The sequence below is a fragment of the Echiichthys vipera genome, assembly GCF_963691815.1.
Source record: "Echiichthys vipera genome assembly, chromosome: 11".
In the NCBI taxonomy this organism is placed as follows: domain Eukaryota; kingdom Metazoa; phylum Chordata; class Actinopteri; order Perciformes; family Trachinidae; genus Echiichthys; species Echiichthys vipera.
The window spans coordinates 15,167,685-15,181,848 of NC_139836.1; the positions used below are offsets into that span (position 1 = coordinate 15,167,685).

A 14,164-nucleotide genomic window follows, 5' to 3' on the forward strand; every position below is an offset into this window, starting at 1 on the left:
CAGAGTCTTTGGACGAACCACCAGCATCAGAGGCGACAACAATCAGGAACCACGAAAACCATTGCGCTTTCTTCCAGGTGTGTTACTGGGCTTGAGTGGCGAATTACCACCTCTGCCAGATGTTGGAGGTAAACCTGCAACATATGCAGATGACAACCAGAAGACCAAACCAGCTCCAAAAACAGAGGCATTAACTGGAAACTCGAAAAGTCTAACAGCCACTGCACCCCGAGAACGCTTTGTCATCAAGAAAAAGAAGCTAAACCTGTTAAAGCTGAACCAGAGCTACCCAGCACGAATGATACGTCTGCTGCTAACTCATCAGGAAAGGACACAGTTATGACCCATGGTGCACAAGTCTCTTGAAAGATAAGCCTCCAGATTGTATCTACTGAAGCCTTCCTGACAAGCTTGTCAGCAGCTCCATGTGTGACTGTAACTAGCAGCGCTGCCTCTGTACACAAAGGCGATTCTGGCCTTTTGTCTGAAACTGAAAAAGCACCATCTGAAGGGAATTCTTTGCTGCTGTCAGAATCCCAGGCTGCTCACGCTAATAGCTCAAAACCTCCGTTAAGTGGAATATTGAAAAAATCTTCAGCGTATCCCAGTGTGAATGAAGATAAAACAACGTGTGCTACAAAAGGATAAAGCCAGCCACGTACCTCCTTCAAGTCCCAAACCGGTTCCTGTGTTAAGCAGCACTAGAAAAGATCAAGTAACCCTATTTCACCAAGGATTTTTACAGCTTTCGCAGGCCAAGAACAAACCTGAGGAAGAAAAGAAAACAACTATACCATCATTCCCAAGTGAAAAGGAAGATCCTGGCGTTGTCCCAGGCTGGTGCTACAGTAACTCAGGCAGTATGTCCTCCTACAGTCCAAGGACCTCAAGCAGTGTGTTACACAGAAGCCTCTGAGCTCCAGCACGACTCCGTAATGGCACCAGTTCTCCAGTATACAACAGTGCTGCATCTATCCCACCACAGCAGCCTCAGGCACCTGGCAGCTATGACCCAACTGACCCTTTCTCTAGCCCACTCACACAGGATCCGAACCGCAGTGCACCGTGGGCTCAGGATAGCACCTCACACGCTCTTTCTGGACTTCAATCAGAGTACGCTGAGAGCTACCCCGAGCCAGCTGGTCGACCTCCATCCATGGCCAAAGACTACAAGCGTCTAGAAGAGCGATACAGTGACCCGTGGGAGAGGCCACGATCATCCGAGGACAGAGACCAACACGGGAGGCACAGCCATCACAGGGACACTCACCACGGGAAAAAGAGCAGACATCATGACCGAGAGCGGGAGAAAAAGCATGAACGCAGCCATGATGACAAGCACAGAGAGAGGAGTAGGCACCACGGACACTCAGACGACCGCTATGGCGAGAAGAGGAAAGAGAGGCACCACAGCGACGATCACAGCAGCCGTCATAAAGACAGACACAGACATAGACGGGACTCTGATTATGAGAACGGACGGAGAAGTTCAAAAGACTCGTAATATTTTATTTTTTATTTTTAAAGCCCTGCTAACAGCGTTGGGGGCTCTAAGAATGCCACTTAGATGGTTCAAACCACCTATACTGGCTGATAGTGGAGTTGTTTCTTATTTTATACAGCGGTCTGCAGCTTATGCCATTTCCTTCATAAAAGTTCCATTTTATGTTATTGACAGTACAGCCAAAATGGTTTGATAATAATCAGGGGGATTGTGAAGATCTTTATAGATTTGTTCTATTCAGACCAAGAAGAACTGAATATTGAAACATTTTTAACCTTTTACTGTATATATTTTGTTCATATTGAGCTGCTGTGCTGACTGCAGATGACCAGTTCATGTTTTCAGTCTTGTGGTTACATACAAAACAAGTGTGGACCATTTGGTGAAAAGTGTAGTTGGCATGAATGTAACAGAAAACATTTAACTGAAGACCGTGATCTAAACAGCAACATTGCTTTTTTCCCCAATTTAAATTCTTTTAAATTGCTTTAATATTTTATAAACTTACTTTTAAAAAAAAAAAGTATGTACATTTTGGCTTGTAATATACAGTAGAGATCAAGCGTGCCTTTGCACTGTGTGTTTATGTACAGTTGGTAATAAAGCTAATCCTTTTTTATTGATTATAAAAAAAATCGAACTTCTTGTTAATGTATTAAAGATAACCACTTGGATATGGGTGACATTGTTGTATTATAAGAGTTTTTGACACCATATTTGACAAGTCTGCCTAGAAATCAGACACAGGGACTTACATTTATATTTGAAGTAGTGTTTTTGATATTTGTACTTTTTCATTGGATAATGACTAACTCAGGACTAAGAACATATTTGTGTGAATGCTGAAAGCATGTTCAGCTCTTTCACTACATTTATGCCATGACTTGTAATTCAATAGTAGTACCTTGGGGAACGGATGGTCGTCAGTTCGATTCCCATCTACAACTACTGCTAATACTATATCTACAACCGTTCTGCTACTTATTTTACTACTGTATTTAGTTGTCATTTTCAATTATCGCTTTCAAAGTGATATTTCATCTAGCTCTTTTTCTGACGGTGTGAACCTCTTTCTTCAAAAGTGGCTTAAAGAGACAGTTTCAGACAGAGGGTTAGTAAAAGTATAGTTAGACAATATAAGAAAAATAATGTGATTTCTGAACATTAAAGCATGTCAGTGCGTCTTAGGAGAAACCCCAAATACGAACCTGAAAATGAGCATATGTCCTGTTTAAATACAGCTCTGAATCTTAAGCTGCACCCATATCCCAGTAAAATCACTGATCCATAAAAAGGCAGTTCTGCATTGCTGAAGAAGTATTAAAACAATTTATTGTGAACTTTCATTTACAAAAATTGGAACCTAACAACTGCCAAGTGCTACAAACCGCTATGCTAAAAATCCCCTCAGACTAGTTTGTAGTAGGGCTTTATTAAACACAACTAATGTCAAGTTTGAGATCACATCACAAAGGGAGTTTTACGACTATTTGTTGCCCTCGTAAACATTATATCCCTCACTATTACTGAGAAACAGCAGTGGCTTGGTATCTTTAAACAAATAAACATTTCTGAGATTTCCTTCAAAGCCTTCTGAAAACAACCCAGAAGTAACAATTGATACATTTCTATGTAATTCAAATCCTCCAAAGTAAAGCTGACCGCCATAGTTTAAGGCAACGTAACGCTCAAATGGGTCCAAGTCTTCGAAAAGGACTCTCTTATTGTTTAGGAACACCTGAATAATTGTGCTGTTTAAAGATATTGAGACATTGTGCCAAGTGTTGCAGCACAGGGTGAGATTTCTCAAAGTAATTGGGAGGGAAAGTCGCTCTCCAAGATTGACGGCGATTTTGAGGTGGCCGTTCTCAAGTCCAACTGTGAGGTAGTCGTCATCTTCATGTTCAGCCCTTCCCATCCACATGATCAAACTGTCATTTGAGCCTGTGTTAAAGCTGAAAGAAACCTGTGTGTATTTAAAATTTCTTGTGTTGTATCTCTGGTCCAGGTATTTAACATATGAGCTTCCCACAAACTTGAGCGTGTCTGTGGCTATTTCTGTGTCACAGTACTTCCCACCCCATCCCAATGTGCATATGCAGCGGTATGAAGTGACACTAGATGGAGCACATAAGGAACCCTGTTTGCAGATGTTGTTCACACAACTTAAAGACTGGTTACATACAGAGCCAGTCCATGATGGCAGACATACACATGTGAACGAGTCACTTCCTGTTGCCCTGCAGTGACCTCCGTTTTGGCACACCTTGTACCCACAGGCGGTCCCATCCCAGTCCCCTACGTTTGCTCCACTTATTGCCCCCGTTTCTGTTAACTCAAACTCTTCACCGTTGAGTATGAGTTCTCTTAAACCACCAGTGAAGCCCTGTGGCTCTTCTTCAGTTGCATCCGTTGAGACTAAGCTCAGCGTGGACACACCCCCGACAAAAATGTCTGTGGCAACATCGAGGGTGGTCATCCCTTTGGTCACATTCTCTTTAACCTCCTTATTATCCAGACTGAGGAAGCCTTGGTGACCGACTCGGCCTGCCTTCACTGTGTGCCAAGTTCTGCCACGCGAATCCACTTGCTCAACAGACTGCAGGACGTGGGTACCATCCCCGAGTTTGTATCGCAGCTGGACAAAACCGGATGTCAAGGAGAGGCAGAAGAAGTCTCCTGTAGGAAGAAAATATACATGTATTATATAGAGCTCAAACGGTAGACTAGGAATATGCCTATTGAGCAGTACATCCGCATACTTAAAGGCCAGTTCAAAGTAAAAATTTAATGAGCTGATTCATAGTGTGGCACAGAAAGGAGTGGAAGACGGAAAGTACTGCGAAATAATGCAAAAGATATTGTCAAAGAAAGCAACAAATAAGGCAACTTGTACATTTTTGTACGAGTAATACCATCGATAATTAACTCTGAAAGTCACATCTTTGACTAAATGGTCCCATTATGTAAACAATGAGATTTCCATGTCTTTTTGTGATTATGAACCAGGTCAAGGTGCTACATAAATACTATCAAAGTATCAAAACGCTCAGTCCACAGCTGCTCTAGAACAATTATCATAAATGCTGCTTTATAAGGTGGAGGACTATCATTTGAAATGGGGGCAGTACTACTATACCGTATCACGAGCTGTTAATGGCATTCCCAGCTCATAAAAATAGCAGTAAACTATTATGTGTATAACTGAGGGGTACACTTTCTTAGAATACTGGTTAACAAGCAATGCTGTAAACATTTAAGCATTCTGAACATCACTGTTATATATACACTTTATGTCAATATATTGTATATGTGTATATATTTTCTGTGGTTATGTATTTATTGTTTTCTTTCATTTAAATGTTCCATGTCCGCTTGATATTGCCATTTGCACTTGAAATATTTGCATATATTTTGTCTATCACGAAAAAAAACTATTAGCTACTACTGATAAAAGAAAAAAGAAAATGCTCATCCCACAGAGAAAAGCACACAAGCCTGTATTCAGAAACTATGCTTTTAAAACAAGCCTTCAGTACTTCTGTATGTTTGTGATGTCACAACTATACTAGCCTGGCAACACCAGACTAAAACAACAATGGTGCACAGCATCTAGACACAACCAATCATAGTATCAAAACGGTAGAGCTCACACAATGCAAAACAATGACGACCGGGTAAGAAACTTTCTCAAATTACAGCTGAACAGTAGACTAAAATGCATTTCTGAAAAAAATGTATGCAAACAATAGCCAATACAGTAATCAAATAACGAGTCATATTTGATCAGTGCTGTCTAGTTTGACAATTGGATTGAGTTTCATTAGCCTGAAAAACTGCACTGAATGGACCTGCAGACATCGTCTTAAACCTGCCCTTAATGCGATAAACAATTGTGACTGATCCGCACAGGGCAAGGACGGCTGTAAAGCTGTCTGAATGGGAAAGGAGCCAGACGTATCTGCCAGAACAAATGAAACATGAGTTTGGCAGATTTGTGTGTTTTGCAGGCTAATACAATACTATATATTTAAATTGACATGATATGGGACCTTTGAGTTTACAATGTGGCAGAGGCACCGCTGTCTTTGATGTCATCATGATTTTGGCATCCAGAACCACTAAGGACATATGTAAAATTAACTTTTAGTGTTTTTGTCTTTTGTCAGGCTTCAATTTCATTCTCAACACCTTGTTTGTTTTCTGTTACATGCAATTAATAGTTTGTTTTATATTATTCAATTTTACATTTTTGTCTAATGGATTCAAACTTTTTGATTATTTTCTTTTCTATCTTCTCTTTCTCTTGTATTGTTTTGTGAATATTTGAAGTCTATTTTGTGGAATATATATTGTTTATGACAGATTCAAGTAATTGTTGGAGGCCTGAGGAGGTCAAACTTCCAAAGTCCAAAGTCCGATTGAAAAGAATCTTACTTTAAATGGCATACTAATCATTACCTAACATATCTGTGGTATCAGTGCACAATATGATACCAGTATGCAACAATACCTCTTTTCAGATGCATTTTAGCAAATTGTCCTTTTACTGTATAGAATTAGTAGGGCCCACCAAAATAACATTATATCTTTCACTCTGTAATTTATTGTTTAATTATACTGTGGAAACAAAAGGATGATTGGTATGTACAGTATAATGTTTGCCATGGTAGCAGTGATCCTGGCTCTAACGACGTCAGTACACTGACGATTTGCACAATACGCATAATATTTCATTATTTGAAATAAAGCTGGAATTGAATGTCCTCACCAGCTCTGGCACTGAGATGTTGTGCAGTGTAGACAAGGATGCCATCAGGTGACAAAGGCTGGAACTGCAGCTGCAAAACAGTCCTGTGTCTAATACTCATAGGTGGGAATGACATCCATGAAGACTGGTTGCCGCTGAAGAATGGATCACTGATGGTCACAGCTGAACAGGCAGAACAATATAGCGGTTAAATAATTGAATAGAGAAGGTCTTTTCTTATTAAACAAATAAAAACACATATAATGATACAGTTAGGGTACAATGATGCAACCTTTCTCGCAGTAGAGTCCTGCGGTCCCCAGGGGGCACTGGCAGGTATATCCATTAGGGAGAGGGATGCAGGTGGAGCCGTAGGCACACAGGGGAGGGGGACTGTGCTCGACATCACACACAGACACGGTCTCAGAACAGAGTGCTCCCTTCCATCCAAATGGGCACTGGCAACTGCAGCGGGACAGTCAGACACTGAAAAGCTTGTAAATTCCTTTCGCTATACTTACACTGAGTTTCTTTATATTATTAATGTATAGCACATATGGGAATATACACTTGACACAAAGTTGTTAGGTGCATTCTAAGCAACTATAAAACCTACTTGTGTTATTCACGAGTGGAATCGTTATAATTATTCTGAAAATTAATCAAAATATTGTTTTTTTTCACTTACTATACGGATGAGCCGGAGTCCACGCATGTCCCCCCGTTACTGCAGTGAACGTGAACACAAGGGGTGAGTCCGCACTGACCAACGCTGCGCCCGAAGGAAGGATGTCCCGCGGGCTGTCCCAGCACTTGGAACTTTCTATCTCTTCTTGTACGAAACTGCACATCAAAAATGCACCCTTTGAAAAGGACAAACACACAGCCAAACTGTAAGACAGACATATATGTTTCATTTTACTGATAGGGGATTATCAGAGGACACACAGCCTTCTTCATTTTCCTTGTATGGAGATTAATGGTGTAAACACTGAAATGCGATTAATCTGAGATGAGTCAAATGGGGCCAATAAAAGGAAAACACCTCTCAAAATGTGGGCTTTGATGGGTGTTTATTGCTGAAATGTGCTTATCTTTATTAGATTTTAACTCTCAAATTTAATGGAATAAATTATTTGCAGTATCTACAGTTCACATCCAAGATGTCCAGGCCTTTAATTCCTTACCCCCCTCACCCCCCCCCCCCCCCCTTGTCATCATGCATCTTCCTCATCATATTTGCTTTTTCCTTTCATAATTCCATTTTATCAAGACAATATTTGCTTTGGCCTGTACCTGCAGAGCACAGGGCCTTCTATAATTCTTCTATATAAGGCTTGAGCACAAGCCATGTAGTCATCTGCACAAGCAGACTCCCGTCTCTCTGCTGCATTAGTCATTGGCATAAACAGGATGCAGGGGAAATGTCATGCTCATTCATGAATATTCATGATGCTGTCTTCTTGGCAGACTCAAGTGATGGTTGCGGTGCTGCAAACATAGACCATCGAAAAAGCAAAGCAGATTCATAAGAAAGATGATTATAAAAGCTGGTTATTTTTGTTTCAGCTGCACTCACTGACTCTTGTAACAGAGCCAAGAAACCAGAGGAGCCAAGTCTAGTATTAAAGGGGACATACTATGCTCATTTTCAGGTTCATACTAGGATTTTAGGTTTTCGACAAGAACACTTTCACATGCTTTAATGTAACCCCCCCCCCCACACACACACACACACACACACAATTTTCTTATACTGTCAGTTTGAATACCTATATACTGTATACTATCTGACACACTCCATTTTAGTGCCTGTCTCTATAAGCCCCTCCTTCCGAAAAAGCCCAGTCTGTTTTGCTTGGTTAGCAATTCCGGGTCCTACGCAAAACTAGTAGAAAGAGGTTAAGTCACCAATCAAAGATGGCGTTGGTTTGGGGCTATGACAAATGCGTGGTAAAATCTGGTCTGCAATGCAATGATGCTCAATAGGTGGTGCACTATCATAGGAAGAGAACAGTGCAGCTCCAGTTCCACTGCGCATTTGTCATACCCATAGACTGTACAAAAAATGTCGCCATCTTGTCAGATTTTGACTGCCTCATTTCCTCTAACTAAAAAAGGGCATTGATGTTGGGGGGAGGAAGATATGTCCATCTAGCTGACGTTTACTGAATTAGCCACATTAGCACCACTGCCCGGGAGCTAGGCTAACACAGCATGTTACTAGATGCACGGGATATGGAGTCAATGTTAAGATTTCTTTCCGGGACCGGGAGGGAACGGAAGTCTTTTTTTTATTTCCCATGTTTCTAGCGGAGATTACACTGGCTCCGCAAGTCAAGTGCAGGCACTCCTGTGTTTCTAGCGGAGATTACACACGCTGCCTGTATTAATGATATATGATTTCAACTGATATTCAACACTGTACGGTGTTTTACATAGCCTCACAGGCCAAATCCTCCCGGTGCTCCAGATTAGCATCTAGTGTATGTGCCTTCGATAGTAGGCTGTATTGCAAGACATTGTGCAAGTGCGGCTACTTAATTAGCATAACAGAGCTAACATGTTGTGTTCCTGAACCATCTGTTAGTACGGTCGAACGAAGAGCAAACCATCTTGTCACTTATGGAAACACCCATACGAATGACCGCAGTCCAGGTCGAGATGATGGAGTAAGCATGCTAATCCTGACAACTAGCCTCCGAGGTGAAGTGAAGGCCAGTGGCTAGCTGTTACTCAAGAGGCTTCGCCCCTAAGTATTCATAACCTTTAACCTCCAATAAAATAAAAACTAGCCTGGTACAAAAAAAGTCACCCCCCAGTGTTGTCATGGAGATATGACCTAAACATACAGACAAGAATATTTTTTTGTACCAGGCCTTAAATAGGTTTATTTTTGCTGTGGAAACAGCAATAAGAAACGATCGATAGTGCAAACTACTCCTAGTGGCCAGTCGGAGAACTGCAGTTTTTGGCACTTCCTTATTGGATCTTTGATTGGTGTCCTTGCCTCTTTCCATAGCCTTGGTCATACACATCTGCACTCTTTGTGTGTCTGCACGGTCACAGCAGTCGGGGAATGATTGTAACAGCAATGTAGCAGCACTTTCTACCTACAGTATATTTAGTAGGGAATATGGAAGTATTCTGTCATCGGATTAAAAAAATAAATAAAAAATAAAAAGCCATTGAATTTCCGCACGGTGGGGTGTGGTGGTTAGCACTGTCACCGCACAGCAAGAGGGTTCCTGGTTCAAATCCCGGCTGGGGTCCTTCTGTGTGGAGTTTGCATGTTCTCCCAGTGTCAGCGTGGGTTTTCTCTGGGTTCTCTGGCTTCCTCCCACAGTCCAAAGACATGCTCGTGTTAGGTTAATTGATGACCCTAAATTGCCCGTAGGTGTGAATGGTTGTCTGTCTCAGTTTGTCTCTATGTGCCCTGGCGCCACTGGCGTCCTGTCCAGGGTGTACCCTGCCTCACGCCTAATGTCAACTGGGACCGGCTCCAGCCCCCCCTGCGACCCCGATAGGGATAAGCTGTTAAAGATGAATGAATTAATTAATTTATTAATTTCTAGCACTGAACATTTATGCATTTATGCATAAATTAACTCTTTATTTTCAATGTTCATAAATTCAAGGTTAGAAATTAAAGGCTAAAAATTCAAGGTTAAAAAACAACATTAAAATGTCAGTTTACCAAATTCAGATGCAAAATGCAATGTAAACAATTCAATGTTATAAATTCAAAGTAAAAAAAAAATCATTAAAAAACTCAACAGGCCAAATTCAGCTGCAAAATTCCATAGTATGTTGTGGAACTAGCCAAATAGCAGCCGCTCTTAGTAGTAGTAGTAGTAGTATCTAGAATCGATTGCTCTTCCTTGGTTGCCCGGGTGTCAACACTGAATTTCATATACTGAATTTTGCAGCTGAATTTGGCCAGTTGAAATTTTTAACATTGGGATTTTTAATGTTGAATTTTTATCCTTGAATACTTTAACCTTGAATTCATGAACACCGAAAAATAAAGAGTTAGATTCTGAGTCAAAACATTCAGATACATATTTTCAATGCATACATATTCAGTGCTAGAAATCCAATGGCTGTTTAATTTCAAAAACTGATGACAGATTTACTTCCATAACGGGAGTCCTGACGAGAGAAGTCAGGAGTAGTCCAGTTTCTGAACACAGAAATGGGCAGTACATTTTTTTTTCTGACAAAAATGGTTCCTGAAGAATTCTTTCCACTAATTTCCTGCAGAAACTTTTAAGAATCAACCAACTGGGGTTCAGAAGGTAATGGGCCTCCAGATATTTCAGCAAGTCTGATAAAAAAAGATCTGCATTAAAGCAGCATGAAACCAGAGTTTGTTCAGCTAGACAAGCTCAACAAACACAAATATCCCTGTTTGGTGTTATTCCATCAACTGCTCAAATTGAGTAACTGATTATTTTTTTTCACCCAGCAGCCACACTACCTCCTCTGCCACCTTTCCAGAAGGGAGTGTGGATCTGTTGATAACCGGGAGTGAAGTGCATTATCAGTGTGTTCACTGCCAGCCATCATGATTAGGGCTCGAGGAAGGTCACACAGATCTGATTAGACGCTCATGAGTTCTCATTACATCTCGAGCAAAAAGGTTATGGTACCACTAGTGTCACCTGACTCAGGTAGTGCTTACCAATACAGGGGAGTATGACAGTCTGATACAACATAGCCAAACTGATGCTTTACCATAGCTGATTTGATTATGGAAGGTTTATTTGGCAAGCAGAAAAATGAATTATACAATGATAAATAAGCAAGCACAAAACTGCTCCAGTCCTTAAAATATAAAAAGCTCTTGTTTACCTCAAATTGATCTGCCATGACATTTTATATTAACAAGGTTCAGTGCTGTAGTGCAGAGACTGCTGAATATGGTTATGATGATATTCATAGCTGTTGTCATCATTACGGTTATGGCAATTTTGCTCCACAGCACTGCGCATTAGCGGGTGCAATGAATGCTCTCCACAATGCGTTTTTACATTGGGTCACCTGAGAGAAAGCATAAATGATGTTGATGATGACAAAGATCAGCAGTGAAATGGATTTGCACACAACGCAAAAAAACTGTACAGAGATGTGAAGTGATTAAAGGGTACAGATACAATCAGCCTCGATGCTCTGTTGTGGCCAGAGCGGTTGGAGTCTCTAACTCCCTTTTTCATTACACACCTTCCCTTCTGCTTACAAAAAAGAGAGATCCCACGACAAACTCCAAGCTTTAGTGCTTTCACTATAGCAATGTTATGTTGTAAAGAAAAAGTAGCAGCAGTCTTACCCTGAAAGCCATGACGGAACCTAGATCCAAGTGGCAGTAGTTCAGGGGTGTACTCATTATATCCACCCACAAAGAGGTGGTTGAAATCCTTGAGGCCCAACAGGGGTCCTGGAGACATTCCTGTTCTGTTACGTTGTCCGTCAACCTGAGAAAGAGATGGCAAAATGTCAATACTCAAGCTAGGATCTTTCCTTTGATACGTTCACAGTATTTATATAGCACCTCGATCCGCATTATAACAAAAAAAATCTCATTTTTTACATTATAGGACCTTTAAAAACCTGCCAGAAAGTATGACCTCGGATAGATCACTCAAGTTATTACGGCAGTGTCCACTTATTAGTCACAGTAGCTACCATAATCCCATGCTTTTAAACAGACAGACCTTGGTGACCCGATAGTATCTCACTGTTGCTGTAGATTTTTCGGCTACACTTGATGCAAACATTCTTTTTTTGATCACGGGTTCTAAATGATTTGTTGGTAGATAACATTCACTTCCCCGTAACATCATTTACAAGCAAACACCATCAGCACAGGGTTGGGTAGATCTATGTACACAATGCAATATATATAATTTGTACCATATTCAGTAAAGTGACAAATTAAATGAAGAGACTGAAAAAATAAGTGGAAAAGGGAGTAGTTGGTCATGGTTTGATGAGATGAAATGTCTCGCCTTTGTTCTTTCTTTTTTCCTCCAACCGTTATGGTCTGTGACCCCTTTTGTATATATGACGGTTACACCCTTTTTCTATACTTCATTCTTTATATTACAGTATATGTTTCTATATGCACTTTTGCTGGTTAGATGCCGAACTGTGTTTCATTGCAATGGTAGTGTGTGCAATGACAGAGTAAAAAAAAGGTAATTTTCCTTCTGAGATTGTCTCATTTGAAGAATCATTGGCAATCCGAAGATTCGGATCCTTCATTATTTCACAAGAGATAAAATGACTGGGTAAAGATACAAGTCCGGAAAAAATAACACAATAGTGTCTTCTTTATCCATTTTGACACTCTTAAGAAAAGGTAAGAGGACATCCTTACCATACACCTAACTTGTCTGACAAGAAGAAACTTTCAATATGTGTAAACACATATTTTAAACAAAAAATACACTTTTCTAAACACAAAATCACCTTTAGCCATCCTGTTTTCTTGGACCTTCCAAATGTAGCGGTGTGAATATTGATCCGGTGGTTCAGTTGATCACTAACTATGGTTGCTACACCTGATCCAAGGTTGAATTTATGTACAACTCTGCCATTTCGTAGTCCCACAACAAGGAAGTCATCACCATCATTGCCTGGAAAACACATAACTAGCTTGTCACAAGCACAGATACATAATATATACAATTTCCCTGCTGGACATCCTTCTAAACTACCTCAAACACAGATATTCTGTTAGTATTCTGCTTTCATAATTAACTACATCTACAACAAACAATAAGAATACTTCATACATTTTTTTGCTTTGAGAAACATTTTAGGAGTGTTTTGCCTCTCTGCTTGATTTCATTCCATGTAACTTGATAATTGCCATCCAGTAATTAAATATGCCACTTCAGTAAACCAATTATCATGCACATTTTTCACATTTAATCTATTCTTACATTGTGCCTTTGGATTTGTGCCATTTCAAACAGTAATGCTCTCTCCCCTGACATGTGCTTCACAATTCATATTCCTATTGTTTTGTTTTACCTCCACCTTGATGAATTGTTCCCTCAAGAGAAAACAAGTACAGAAGATCCACAATAAGATCTTGTGTTTTAAAAAAAAAATATTACTTGTCTACCTTTGATGAAATATGCTGGTGACAATGACACGGTGGTTACCTGCTACCAAAACTGACCCCACACAAGTGAGATCCTAATTTAAAGTGATGGCTGCTGACAGCATCACATCGCACCCTCACCCCAAAGTCTGTTAAATGCAATTAACTCTGATGCTTTTGAGATGCTCGGTTCACATGTTAGTTTTTGTGCAAGCAATGCTCCCTTTGAAAGTCAAGAACAATAACAGTTAAGCTGAATATCAACTAATTACTGGACTGCAGAAGGGCTCATTATTAATGTCTCAAAATCTGCCAAGAAAGAAAATCCTTAGGGAATCATCTTGATTAGAGGATCTCAGAGGAGAGTGGAAATCTATTAGATAGCACATTACCATACACAGCGGGTAAAACCTCTCAAAACACTTCTTTTCAAATCCCTAACGAAGTTTGACAACTAAAATCCAACTAAGGAGACGTCTCAAAGTTGTTTTCCTCTTTTCATTGACCGTCAGAATGATTTTAAATTGCTGTGTGGGTGTCTATTAAACTCACCTTGTCCTTTATGGCCAGCAAACAGCATCAGGTTGTCTTTCACAGCAGATGAATTATCGGCAAGCGTGAACTTCAGATTGAACTCGTAGAAGAAACTGAAGCTAGGGATGGTGGAATAAGCCACAAAGGAAGTGTAACCGAACTCATCACGTCCACTGAATCTGGCACGAGTGATATTGATGGCTGCAAATCAAACACATGCGCAACAAATTTATTTCACATTTTTGCTACACTACACTGTGACTAG

The 14,164-nt window shown here is 40.3% G+C and overlaps 2 protein-coding genes across 2 annotated transcripts in view; one reads left to right on the forward strand and one right to left on the reverse strand.

The window, feature by feature from the left end:
* phf3 (PHD finger protein 3) overlaps positions 1–2,159 on the forward strand; it is an 11,664-nt gene extending 9,505 nt beyond the window's left edge. The window contains 7 exon segments of the mRNA XM_083923227.1: positions 4–257; positions 260–358; positions 361–383; positions 385–630; positions 632–823; positions 825–945; positions 948–2,159. Of these exon segments, the coding sequence (XP_083779353.1) occupies positions 4–257; positions 260–358; positions 361–383; positions 385–630; positions 632–823; positions 825–945; positions 948–1,504 (1,492 nt within the window). The 3' untranslated portion in view covers positions 1,505–2,159.
* An 831-nt stretch (positions 2,160–2,990) lies between these two features.
* The window catches only part of eys (eyes shut homolog), a gene marked incomplete at both ends in the record, with an annotated part of 161,773 nt that continues 150,599 nt past the window's right edge, over positions 2,991–14,164 (reverse strand). The window contains 7 exons of the mRNA XM_083923228.1: positions 2,991–4,183; positions 6,276–6,437; positions 6,547–6,719; positions 6,943–7,117; positions 11,584–11,728; positions 12,726–12,892; positions 13,918–14,100. Coding sequence (XP_083779354.1) covers positions 2,991–4,183; positions 6,276–6,437; positions 6,547–6,719; positions 6,943–7,117; positions 11,584–11,728; positions 12,726–12,892; positions 13,918–14,100 — 2,198 coding nt within the window. The remainder of the gene's footprint in view (positions 4,184–6,275; positions 6,438–6,546; positions 6,720–6,942; positions 7,118–11,583; positions 11,729–12,725; positions 12,893–13,917; positions 14,101–14,164) is intronic.